This window comes from Cephus cinctus, unplaced genomic scaffold, assembly GCF_000341935.2.
Source record: "Cephus cinctus unplaced genomic scaffold, Ccin1 Ccin1_scaffold1111, whole genome shotgun sequence".
Lineage (NCBI taxonomy): Eukaryota > Metazoa > Arthropoda > Insecta > Hymenoptera > Cephidae > Cephus > Cephus cinctus.
Genome location: NW_014333620.1, coordinates 102625 through 116447, shown reverse-complemented (window position 1 = coordinate 116447; position 13823 = coordinate 102625). Strand labels below are relative to the sequence as shown.

Sequence of the window (13823 nt, the reverse complement as noted above, 5' to 3'; positions counted from 1 at the left end):
AGATACTTACTGCACTGCTTGAAAGGATTTCCAGTAAGACCCTTGGGACAGAAGCAAATAGGATTTCCATTGTCAATCTCGCAAATCGCTTGAAGTCCGCAAGGATTTGGAATACAAGGATTGGTGGAAGTCTCCACACAGCCAACCGAAGGATCGCCAGAGTATCCAGGTAGGCACTTGCAAGAGGCTTTGTGATTCTTCACGTCACAAATGGCATTGCTCGCACAGTTGCATGGATTTCCACAGCGGCTGTTTATGCAAGCCTCGCTACTGGCGCATTCACTGTCAGTCGTACATCTAGAATCTGAATCAAAATTGTTTTCATGAATAATCATCAATCTACTAAACAATTATGAAAGATTAATGCCAGATAAAATGATACCTTTGTGACACTCAATATATGCATTTCCACGATATCCGAAAGGACATTTACACTTTGCTTCGTGATTCTCAACATAGCATTCAGCATTATCACCGCAAGTATCCTCGAAACAAGGATTAATGCAACGTCTATTTAATCTATTACAAAGTTTATTGGGCGGACAATCTTCATTGTACTGGCAGATGTTCTTTCCTTCCTCGACTGAAAAATTATAAAGGTCCATCAATTTATTATAGCCTTTTTTTTTAAAGAGCAGTGTCACTTATGGTTCATCCAAAAATAATCTTACCCAAACTACAGGTAGCAAATCCATTTCCATGATATCCTTCCTCGCAGCTGCAATCTGCTCCATGATTGGTGTTGATACAGACAGCATGTTTCGCACATGGATTGCGAATCAAGCATGGTTCTTGGCAAACTTGTCCGACGCAGCTCTCTGTCAGTGGACAATCCCTGTCGCTAGTGCAACCCACTAGAGAAAGAGTGACAAAGCCCATATAGCCCCCGAGAGAAGATAGTGCATAACATATAAACACGATAACAATTCTGATAAAAAGACATTTATACGGAAAAGCAAATATTCGAATCCAACTGTTCAGGATAGCAATTGTGTATGATACAAAATTCTTTAGTGTTGTCTTTGTAGCACAGATCGCTATCACACGATAAAACAATATGCTCGAAGAAGACGTTCGTAACAGTGCACGCATCGGGAAACGAGTTGTTTGAAATTGAAAAGAAAAAATAAAACAAGTACAAAGAACACAGGTCTACGTGCGAGGAAGCATCACTGTAAATGACGTCATTTGTACCTCAGGAAGAAAAAAAAAACTGTTTCTGAATTATGTACAATAATTACATATTTACACGTTCAACGATCCTGCACCGTGCTAGACGTCCTTTATGACGATTCCTTTGATTTACAGTGAGACTAACAGTAAAGTTTGACAAACCTTTCACACATTGTCGTGTAGCTGAGTCACACTCCATTCCTGGTGGACAGTACGGGCATTCATCGTCGACTGATTGAACAACTGAAATTGAAAAATAGAATCATTTAACTCATCTGTTTATTATGCATTTGAATATTGCACAGTTTAAGTTAATTCTAGGTACCTTTGACGCAAACTGGTCGATGTTCCTCCACATGACATTCTTCCACGTAATCACAAGGATTGCCAAGAGTGCAAGGATTCAAGCACTGTTCGTTAATGCAGGCCAATTGCGCAGGACAATCTCCATGTGTTGTACACTTGACGTCTGATAGGAGATTGATTAATTAGAAAATTGGTATTGATAATATTGAAAATATATAACGGCTAGTATATGATATAATATACAGAGATCAAATGTTCCATATAGCACTGCTCGAGGATGCATTATATAAAATAAATATGTAATTGTGATTAGATGAGAGATTCAGTATACTGGTAATTGAGCATTGAATTAATAAAATAGTCATCATCCTCGAGACGGTACATTTAAAAAAAATAAATATCGTACACCGTCGAGTGGATGATTGAACGATTGAAAAACGATAAAATCTTACAGCTAGCTTATATGATTAAATAAAATGATTATATGTATGTACATGATGATTGCGACAAGTTTTCCCACGACCTAGACATTAAATAAATTTGCATTACAAGTGCCAAAAAGCCCAAAGCCCACAGTATGTACGACGGCAATCTGTCCACTTTCATTAGATGAACTTTCTCAAAGTTAATTAATAAGAAATAAATGCTCTTAGAATTTGGATCCATGATACACTGATGAAAGTGGACATCCTCAAATCAAATGTTGCCAATAGAAATTCCCTCGTGCTAAAACAGAAACCAAGTTAGTATATCAGGTATATTCCTTCAACCACATTAAAACGGCAAAACCACAAAACCATGCATGTTAATAAAGTAAACCGTGGAAGGAGCACATATGAATACTTTCTGCAAAAGGAAAGCTGAATAACAAAAGAACTACAGACACAGCTCTTCTACCACATTTTGTATTGTGAAGAAGGTATTCCAACCGAGTCCTGTATCCGGATAAATACCAATGGTATTTGGCAAAAGGACGATCCTTCCAAATAATAGATAAATGAGAGCGAGAGGTATTCGTATTGGGAAGCGACATCGTGACTCTCCAGAATTGGTTGCCTCCAATTTTCATCTGGATTTTTCATGTATATGCACTGAAGTAAGCTTCCATAGGGCGGGGGTCACATCGCCGGAGCGTAGAAGGTGGTGATGTACAAAAAAAGAAAAGAAATTACGAAACTCCCGTCTAGAGAGGTGTTTTTACCTGGGAGTATGCTACAATTAGTCGAATTCTGGTGATCAGTTGAGCACAAGCACACAGGCCGATGATCCTTTACCTCACAATTGGCATTGTTAGTGCCTATACATGGATCATAGATTTGGCAAGGATTTTGGCAAAGATTATCTATGCATGATTCATCCTCAGGACAATCTACATTCACGGCACAGATGCTATTATCAGCGTATAACTTTGTATCAGAAATTAATTCAGTTGTTACTTCCGTTGTTAATTCAGTTGTTACTGTAGTATAGTATGTACTTTGTACTGGATTGGTACTTGATGGAATTTCTGTCGTTGTTCCATCAGTGGAAGTATCAGTAGTCATGTCTGTTGTTGCTGTTGTGTCTGTAACTGTTGTTGATGTTTCTGTTACTGTACTGTAGCTATCAATTGTACCGGATGAAGTCACTTCAGTTGTACTTGATTCTGTTATATGGGTATTTGCAGTTTCTGTTGTGTCATATGAATTAGTTGTAAATGCTGTAGTTAATTCAGTAGAATATGAATCGATCCCTGTGGTAGATTCAGTATTATCATTTCCTATAGTAGTAGATACTGAAGTAAATTCGGTTGTATCAGATACACTAGAAAATTCAGTAATACTGAAATCAGTAGTTTCTGTATAATCTGTAATTGTTGTTTTTGAAGTGCTAAGATTTTCAGTTGTTTCTGTTATTGTAGAATATTCTGTAGTTAGTGTAGTACTTGGATCAGTAGTTGTTTCAGTTTCTTTTATTGGACGTTCAGTTGTACTATGAGTATCTGTATTCGTATGATCTGGCAACTCCATTGTAGCAGAACTGCTCGTTGTCGTAGGAACTGTAAATTTGAGAACTGAGTTGTTACTAGTTGTTTCTGTAACTGTCTCAAGATGATCCCCATTCGGAGTAGTACTAACGGGAATATAACCGGTTGTAATAACTTGAGTATCATTAAAAACTGCTGATGTTGTATAAGAACTTTCGCTGTGGAATTCATTTTCGGTTGTGATTTTAGAATCAAATATTGTATTTGTGTTTGATAAATCTGAGGGTTGAGTAGTGTGATGCAAGTCAGGAACACTGTCGCGAATTACGTGTTCTGTAACTTCTACAGGTGAATATGTACTTTCTGGTTTGGATGTTATATGAATCTGAGTAGTAGTATCAAGAGTGTTAGTTTCAGTTACTTTCAGTGTTGGTATACGATCCGTGAACCCTTCAGACTTTATACTTGTTTCCCGATCTGAAGGAGTCACCGGTTGTTCTGTGGTTTGTTCGATTTTTTTAGTTGTGTCAATAGGTGATAAGAATTGAGTGGTAGGTACTGATAGTGGACTAGTACTTTCTGGCAAATGACTGTCAGAGATATGATCAGGGTTTTGTGTTGTTTGGTGTTCTGTAACGTCAATTGCTTTAGTAGTTCTTTCTGAAACTGATACACCTTGAGTCGTGTAATCAGTTCTTGGAGTAGTAGTTTGTGACATCTGACTGTCATCAATGTGCATTGTATTTTGTGTTGTCAGATGTTCTGTTACTGCTACATTAACAGTAGTCTCTTGTGCTCCTACAAAAGATTGAGTAGTGTAATCAACAGTTGGTGTAGTACTTTGCGGCAATTGACCGTCGTCAACGTGTACCGTATTTTGTGTCGTTTGTGGTCCATCTGCTTTAACAGTTGTTTCTTGAATTATCGGGATAGATTGAGTACTGTGATCAACTCTTAGAGTAGTACTTTGTGGTAATTCACTGTCACCAACGTGAATTATATTATGTGTCGTTTGATGTTCAGTTACTTCTTCTACTTTAATAGTAGTTTCTGAAACAGATTGAGTCGTGTGCTCAGCTACTGGAGTAGTACTTAATCGTAATTGACTGTCATCCACATTTTCCGTGTTTTGTGTTGTTTGCTGCACTTCTATTTTGACAGTTGTTTCAGGAATTGATGATATAGGTTTAGTAGTATGTTGAACAATTGTAGTAGTACTTTGTGGTAATTGACTGTCATCTTCATGCATTACACTTTGTGTTGTTTGTGGCTCTTCCACTTTAATAGTAGTTTCCGAAACAGATTGAGTCGTGTGCTCAGCCACTGGAGTAGTACTTAATCGTAATTGACCGTCATCCACATTTTCCGTGTTTTGTGTTGTTTGCTGCACTTCTATTTTGACAGTTGTTTCAGGAATTGATGATACAGGTTTAGTAGTATGTTCAACAATTGTAGTAGTACTCTGTGGTAATTGACCGTCATCCACATTTTCCGTGTTTTGTGTTGTTTGCTGCACTTCTATTTTGACAGTTGTTTCAGGAATTGATGATACAGGTTTAGTAGTATGTTCAACAATTGTAGTAGTACTCTGTGGTAATTGACCGTCATCCACATTTTCCGTGTTTTGTGTTGTTTGCTGCACTTCTATTTTGACAGTTGTTTCAGGAATTGATGATATAGGTTTAGTAGTATGTTGAACAATTGTAGTAGTACTCTGTGGTAATTGACCGTCATCCACATTTTCCGTGTTTTGTGTTGTTTGCTGCACTTCTATTTTGACAGTTGTTTCAGGAAGTGATGATACAGGTTTAGTAGTATGTTCAACAATTGTAGTAGTACTCTGTGGTAATTGACCGTCATCCACATTTTCCGTGTTTTGTGTTGTTTGCTGCACTTCTATTTTGACAGTTGTTTCAGGAATTGATGATACAGGTTTAGTAGTATGTTCAACAATTGTAGTAGTACTCTGTGGTAATTGACCGTCATCCACATTTTCCGTGTTTTGTGTTGTTTGCTGCACTTCTATTTTGACAGTTGTTTCAGGAATTGATGATACAGGTTTAGTAGTATGTTCAACAATTGTAGTAGTACTCTGTGGTAATTGACCGTCATCCACATTTTCCGTGTTTTGTGTTGTTTGCTGCACTTCTATTTTGACAGTTGTTTCAGGAATTGATGATACAGGTTTAGTAGTATGTTCAACAATTGTAGTAGTACTCTGTGGTAATTGACCGTCATCCACATTTTCCGTGTTTTGTGTTGTTTGCTGCACTTCTATTTTGACAGTTGTTTCAGGAATTGATGATACAGGTTTAGTAGTATGTTCAACAATTGTAGTAGTACTCTGTGGTAATTGACCGTCATCCACATTTTCCGTGTTTTGTGTTGTTTGCTGCACTTCTATTTTGACAGTTGTTTCAGGAATTGATGATACAGGTTTAGTAGTATGTTCAACAATTGTAGTAGTACTCTGTGGTAATTGACCGTCATCCACATTTTCCGTGTTTTGTGTTGTTTGCTGCACTTCTATTTTGACAGTTGTTTCAGGAATTGATGATACAGGTTTAGTAGTATGTTCAACAATTGTAGTAGTACTCTGTGGTAATTGACCGTCATCCACATTTTCCGTGTTTTGTGTTGTTTGCTGCACTTCTATTTTGACAGTTGTTTCAGGAATTGATGATACAGGTTTAGTAGTATGTTCAACAATTGTAGTAGTACTCTGTGGTAATTGACCGTCATCCACATTTTCCGTGTTTTGTGTTGTTTGCTGCACTTCTATTTTGACAGTTGTTTCAGGAAGTGATGATATAGGTTTAGTAGTATGTTCAACAATTGTAGTAGTACTTTGTGGTAATTGACTGTCATCTTCATGCATTACACTTTGTGTTGTTTGTGGCTCTTCCACTTTAATAGTAGTTTCCGGAACAGATTGAGTCGTGTGCTCAGCTACTGAAGTAGTACTCTGTGACGATTGACTATTATCAACATGCATTGTAGTTTGCGTTATTTGTTGCTCTTCCACTTTCACAGTTGTTTCTTGATTCACTGATACATGTTGTGTAGTGTGCTCAGCTGCCCCAGTGGTACTTTGAGCCAACTGACTATCATCTACATGGATTATATTTTCTGTCGTTTGATATTCTGTTACCTTTTCTATTTTAGCAGTAGTCTCTTGTATTCCAGAAAAAGTAGTAGAAAAAGACATTGAAGTAGTACTTGCAGGCAAATGACTGTCATCAATATGCATTGTATGATGTTCTGCAATGTCTTCAACTGTAACAGTAGTATGATCATTTCCTGGTTCAGCTTTTGTAGTTTGCGATGACTCCTCAATGGATTGAGTAGTTGCGTCAACCTTTACAGTACTTTGTGATGAATACATATCACCAGAATCGATTGCATGTTGTGCCGTCTGATACTGAGTTACAGTTTCTGCGCTTGGAGTTGTCACCAACAATTTGGTATCAAAATGTGTTGTAATTTGAACCGACGGTACACTACTTTCGGGTGGTTGAGTATCATCCACAATTACTACATTACTTGTTGTTGGATTTACAGTAGTTCCTTCACTCTTTTGTGTTGTTTGTTCCACATCTATTAAAATTTGCGTTGTAAGCTCAAGTGCTGGTGCAGTACTCGGTGAATTAATATTTTCCAAAGGTTCAATATTCTGCGTTGTCAAACGTTCTGTAACATCTTCAATTTTGTGAGTCATACCCTGAAGGTCTGCTGGTGTAGTATGATCTATAGCAAGTGTTGTAATATTTGTTTGATTGTCAGAATTAACAAGATTTTGTGTTGTTGGCTGTGTCGTTGTTACATATTCCGTAATTTCAATGATTTTAGAAGTCGTTTGCGTAATTTCAGGCTTTAAATCTGTTTTTGTTGTAAATTCAGTGGCGACTGTAGTACTTTCAAGTGAAATATCATTCGACGTATCTGTATTCTGTATTGTTGGTCGCTGAGTTGTCAAATATTCTGCAATATCTACAACTTTAGATGTTGTTTGCTGGAGCTCCGGTTTTGTTTGTGTAGTAAATTCAATTAGTGGTGTAGTAATTTCAACTACTGGTATAGTATCACGTATTAACGGATGTTCATTCTGTGGTGAACTCTGAGTTGTTGGATGTTGAGTAATTTCTTCGGTCACAGTAGTACTATGTTGAACATCCACATTTTCTGGTACTTCTGTAGTAATTTCCCTGATCGGTGTACTTTCCTGTGTATAGCTTTCATTAAATTTAGTTACCAGATTTATAGTTGTTGGGTATTCACTTGTCGAAACTGTTTCTTCAACTTTTAATTTCAATGTTGCAACTGTAGTTAGATCTAGGCCCGAAATGGTACTCTCTGGAAAGTTTATATCATCAAAATTAATTATGTGTGGTCTAGTCGAATGTTCAGTTGTAGCATCAACTTCAACTGACGTAGTAGGTACAGCAGTACCATTATTTTCGACATTATCACTAGACAAGTAAGTAGTGTACTGAGCTTCAGTTATAGCAAATTCGGTAGTCCCTGTGTCTGTATTAACGTTAACAAGAGTTGAACTAACATTTTTGTTGAATCCAGGAACAACAGTGGTTACTAACGTAGTTTGTTTTTCACTGTCATGCACATTTTCAGTTGTATGTTGTTCAACCTCTGAAGAAATAGTTGTTACATTATAATCATCATTTATCTGTACACTAGGAGTTGTAAATTTAAGTACTGATCCGGAGGGTTGTTCTGTAGCTTGAGTAGAATTATCAAAATTTACAATTGAGGTTGTATCATAATAAATTTCTTTTGGCGTAGTACCAGTTAAAAAAGTATCAATACCTTGAGCAGGAGTACCGCCATCACTTTCAGTTGATATACTTGTGGGAATATTATTTGTGGAACTTAATATATCATACTGCGTAGTGGAGTCTTGTAAGGACATTGTTACAAGAGATGGTACGGAGGCAGTGACTTCTTCAAAATTAACAGTCGAATCTCTTTCGGTGGTTTGAATTTCATCTGTGTGAGTATCTTTAGGTGTAGTAAAATCTTGATCTTGAAGTTGTTGAACAGTAGTTAATTCTTGGGTATCCCGAATAGAATGTTCTGTTGTTTGAAATTCAGTAACTATATCAATTATTGATGTTGTTTTTGAAATGATGGGTCCATATGTGCTAGAATCATGAATTGAGGGCAAAGGTTTTACAGTAGATACTGTAGTAGTACTACGTAAAATTTCTGTTGTCGCAACGTCTCCGTCATTATAATTATTTGTTGCTGATTCTGTCGTAGTTCTCTCATTATCCAAGTAAGTAATTTTAGGTGTTGTCTTCTGTTCTGTAACTTGTTCCGACTCTGTTGTTGTATATGAAAGATCTGATTCGGTAACTGAACGTTTTGTTGTTGGAATAGTTTCTTGAGTTGTATGATTCATCGACTCAAGAGAAGACTCGGTCATTGTCTGATAATCAGTATTATCAAGAGGTTGCCCTGTTGTATTTGGCTGAGTATCTGAGTAAGTAGTTTTCGGGGTAGTTGTATATTCTGTAATATCACCAACCACAGTAGTTGAATGGGAAATATCTGATCTTACAGGAAATTGAGTTGTATATTTAAGAATTGGAACAGTTCCTTGCGTAGTATCTACTGCAGGTGATTGAATTGTTGTCATATAATCAGTACTCTGAATTGGTCGTTGCGTTGTAGTTTGTTCGTTATCTAAATAGTCACTTTTAGACGTAGTCGCCTGTTCCGTAATATCGTTAACCGCAGAGGTTGTATGTGAAACATCCGATCCCATGGGAAATTGAGTTGTATATTTAAAGGTTGAAATAGTTCCTTGTGTAGTATGACCAGCAGTTTCAGGAGATGACTGAGTAGTCAAAACATAATCTGTGCTCTCAACGTTCGACTGTGTTGTAGATTCTTGGCTATGTAAATAAAAATCTTTAGGTGTAGATGTTGGAATCTTCCCACCCTCGGTTGTCTCATACTGAACGTCTAACTCTACAGGAACTGTAGTCATATGTTCTAATACCGTACTAGTGTCTTGTGTGGTAGAAGCATCGCTCATGAAAATTACTGACTTTGACGTCGTTGTACGATCAGTATTCTCCAGTTGTTCTTTAGTTGTAGTGTCATGCCGAGTACTTGTATCAATTACAATCCTGGTACTTTGATCAACAGTGGAAATTGGTTCTTGTGTTGTATGAACGTCATATAAAGGAACTGATCCAGTTGTCGTGTCTGGACCCAGAACTGTTGTATGTTCCAAGCTCTGTGGAACTGTTGAAGAATCAGAATCAGAAACAATAGACGTAGTAATCTTTGTAGTAGTACCAGAATCAATATACGTTGTTCCTTGTGTTGTTACTGCTTGATCGACTTCAGTAAATACATTTGGCTTCAAACTGGAATCCAAATACTTTTCTGTAGTCCAAACAGTAGCATCTGTATATTCGGTGGTCATGTGAGTGTCTTCAGGTTTTGACGTGATACGACTACCACTCCCATAAGTTTCAGATGTTATTTCTTGTTCAGTGAAACTCGAAGTAGTTTCTGCCTCAAAAACTTCAGCAATCGGAGTAGTACCCTCTGGAACACTTGCAGCAGTAGATTCATAAGTAGCTCCTTCGGGGATATCAGTCGATGAATGTTGTTCTTCGTCCAATGGCTGTGGAGAAGTAATCGAAGAACCCACATTACCTTGATTTGTTACTGAAACATCATTATTACTATTGTTCAAACCTCTTACTGGGAAATTGAACGTGGCAACAGTCGTTGTACTATCCCCTTCAGTTTGTGATATTGTTTTCATTGTAGACAACACCGAACCAGTTGTACTTTCCTTATCATAATCTTCTGTAAATTTTGTGGAGGGAAAAGTTGATGTAAGTGTCGAAGATTCAGTACCTGTACTCTCAGTATAATCTGTACTAAGAGAAGCGGTTGACGTAACCGTGGTATCATCTGTACTAGTTTCTGTAGGCTCAGTAGTGTACGGAGTACTAGCTGTTCCTTCTGTAATGACATCTTCTGTTGTCACCGTTAAAGTAGTAGAACTCATGGTTGAGCTCTCTGTACTAGTGCCTTCTGATGATTCAGTAGTAAGTATAGTCGAGATTACTGTAGTACCCTCCGTACTTGTATACCCCGTACTTCCTGTAGCAAAAGTACCTGTTGTACTTTCTGTGCCATAGCTCTCTGTTGTTTCTGTAGTATAATCTGTAGAAGTAACAGTAGTACTTTCTGTGCCCTTATCAACTGTGGTCTGAGTACTGAACTCAGTAGAAGCAGCAGTAGTACTTTCTGTACTTATATCGGTCGTGGTCTGTGTATTGAACTCTGTAGAAGTACTTTCCGCACTCTCAGTAACAAAAGTACTCTCTGTAAAAGTTGTAGTATCCGTAGCAATACTTTGCACAAGATCTGTGGTACTCTCAGACGAAGTGAAGTCTGTACTTCCAATACTAAATACTTGAGTAACAGTACTTGGGCTGAACTCTGTGGTTGGAGCCGCCACGTCAGTAGTACTTTGAAAATAATATTTATCAGTAACAGTCGTAATTTCATCACTACCAAATCGGTCTGTAGTCACGTCACTGTCAGATGGTTTAAATTGAGACTCGGTACTGTAGTCCACAGAAGCAGGAGTTGTGAATCTCAAGAGACTATCGGGTGAAGTTTGAGTTATCACAGTGGCTTCCTGTCCCAGTGCCCCAAGAGTAGACGAACTCAAGGAGTCTGGGTAAGTGGGTTCAGGCGCTACAGTAGAAGTGACAGGAAGACAACTAAAATCATTAAGATCATTAGGATTACAAGTGCAAATAGGCCTGTGTGCTTCGACCCGACACTGAGCTGCCAGTGGACAGTTGCTGGTGCAAAGGTCTACGCATGACCCTTTTACGCAGGCATTTGTGTCATTGCAGTCGTCATCGGACTCGCAGACAATCACTGGGTTGGAGTTCAGAACTGCTGTGGATACAATACAACATACACACAATATACTTTTGGTTAAGTAAAGTAAATATCAACAAGCATCATGTATTAAACTACGCTACAGGTAAATACGTGTTTAATATCGGATAAGTACTACGGATTAAAAGTTAGCATGCGCGTATAATAGATAAAAAGCTAATTAAGAGACATATTTATTAGGACTTTACTGAGACAGATGTAACGGAAAGAAAACTTCCAGTAGTCGTAGGTATTATCGGCAGAGATAGAGCAGGAGTTGCTTTCTTGTTTTTTGGGGGGGTTTTGCTGGTTGATATAAGGGCTCATTATCTATATATATGTAATACGCATGTAACGTTGAACTCATATCAACATATATCAATATTGTCACGTCGAAGTTTCGTGCTTTGCGGCTTCATACCTGAAACGACCACGTTCCCAGACAACAAAACATCTCTACGTACGCTTTCTTCAACGAGATATATCACAGGGGGATCTCGGTAATACATATAAAACATTATGATCTACACAGCGACTATCTGGACCAATAAATTGGAGTTTAACGTGTCGAGGCATCGTACGTGGCCGATGTACGTGCGATTTATATATAGAACATAGAAGATCAAGCGAAAGATGAAAGACAAGTGAGTAATGTCAAGAGTACAGATGTACAGTGAAGAGGGAGCGACGCCGCTACAAATACCGAACAGGCCTATTAAAAAAAAAATACGCGATACACGCGAGAACAGTAGGTACTACGTTCTTTTAGCAAGGGAACATTTTGCTGTCTGGGCATCGGGGAGGAAACCTGAAAAATAGTGTTCGCAAAGAATTCACGCGCGAAGGCGTATACTATAATAAAGCTGACGAGAGTAGTGAAACTGTGGAGAAAGAGAGTGAGTGACACGAGTAAGGTCTTGGTAGGTGTGACATGAGGTAAAGAGAATAAAAAAAAAAAAGTAGAAAAAAAAAAAGTAAAAAATAGAAAAAGAGAGAATGGTACAGTGATAAAATATACAGAGAGCGAAGAACTGAAAGATGAGAAATATGTGTGAGAGTATGAAAAACGCAGTACGAGATGAAAGAGATGAAGAGATACTCAGGTGAGAAATGGTGTTTACCTTTCATGCATCCATATTTAGTATCTGGCACAAAGCCGTAGGGACAGAACTTGCAGATAGGCTTGTGCTCCTCCACGTAACAGGGGGCATCGGCCGGACAGGTAGAGTTGCTGCATGGGTCCACGCAGCGATAGTTGCGGCACGCCAAGTCTGGAGAGCAGCCACTGTCTCGCAGGCAAATGGAGAGGGAAGGATTGCAGTTTCGCGTGCAAATGCAGACGGGCCGATGATCCAAAACGCCGCAGGTTTTATCGGACGGGCAGGGCGGCTTTTTACGTACGTTACAGGGGCTCTGACATTTCCCATTGATGCACGCGGCATTCGACGGGCAATCGAAATCTCTGGAGCACGTAGGACTGTCTGGGGCGCACATGAGCTCGCCGATCTCGTTAACGACGAAACCGTGCTTGCACACGCACATCGGCCTGTGATTGCGCACCTGACACTTCTTGTTTATCTCGCAGCCGTACTGCGAGTCAAGACAGGGATCCCTGCACTCGCCAGCCTGCACGCGACACGCGAGACTCTCCGGGCAGTCGTTATCTGATGAGCATCCGATGCTCGGGAGGGCAGGTCTGGGACTGAGCGTCTCGCATTTGAGATCAGGATGACACGCGGTGTGGGGCATGCCGATGTAACACTGTGGACACGAGCATCGTGGCTTGTGCAGGACAACACGGCACAGGGCATTGATTCCGCAGGCGCCGCGCAGGGCACAAGGATCCAGGCATTGTAGATTTATGCAGGCTTTCTCATTGGGACACTCTAAGTCACTGGTGCACTCTCGCTCTGCGGGTGGTTCGTAACGCGACAGGTCGTTGGTGGGTCGTGTCGGGGATGCGGGAGAAAAAAGAAACAAAAAGCATTTATGAGAAACTGCACATTAATAAGATACCTTGTTTTTTCGTTCTCGTTATCTCACGCACGCGCGTAGACGCGTGCGACGGTAAGAGAATTGGAAAAAAAAAATAAAATAAAAACAACAACAAAAATCAAAATTAAAAAAAAAATTGTTTAACACCACATGCTTCTTATTCATATGACATAGAGGTCATTTTCAACTTTCAATTGGTACGAGATTCTAGATCGTTTAAAGAAATTTACACCGGCAGCCTCGATCAACGGTATTGGCTTTTGGTGGTGGTCACGAGGTATTTTCCCTGTCTGGCAGAGAGAGAGGAGAGAGAGATAGAGAGACGGTGGAGACGATACGCGAGACACTTGCAATGTCTTAATACGGTTAAAGAAAAAGGAAATGGTCAGACAACGAACAAAAATCGTTAAGTTTCAAAGATACGCGTTTCACGCGACTGTCC

The 13823-nt window shown here is 39.0% G+C and overlaps 1 protein-coding gene across 4 annotated transcripts in view; it reads right to left on the bottom strand.

Moving 5' to 3' along the window:
- LOC107272159 overlaps nucleotides 1-13823 on the bottom strand; it is a 97471-nt gene that overhangs the window by 55484 nt on the left and 28164 nt on the right. For 3 of the 4 annotated variants that reach the window (XM_015749020.2, XM_025089458.1, XM_025089459.1), the window contains 6 exons: nucleotides 12508-13296; nucleotides 1499-1642; nucleotides 1336-1416; nucleotides 672-854; nucleotides 383-583; nucleotides 11-304 (listed from right to left, as the gene is read on the bottom strand). In XM_015749020.2, the coding sequence (XP_015604506.1) occupies nucleotides 11-304; nucleotides 383-583; nucleotides 672-854; nucleotides 1336-1416; nucleotides 1499-1642; nucleotides 12508-13296 (1692 nt within the window). The remainder of the gene's footprint in view (nucleotides 1-10; nucleotides 305-382; nucleotides 584-671; nucleotides 855-1335; nucleotides 1417-1498; nucleotides 1643-12507; nucleotides 13297-13823) is intronic. The other variant, XM_015749022.2, reaches the window with a different exon arrangement.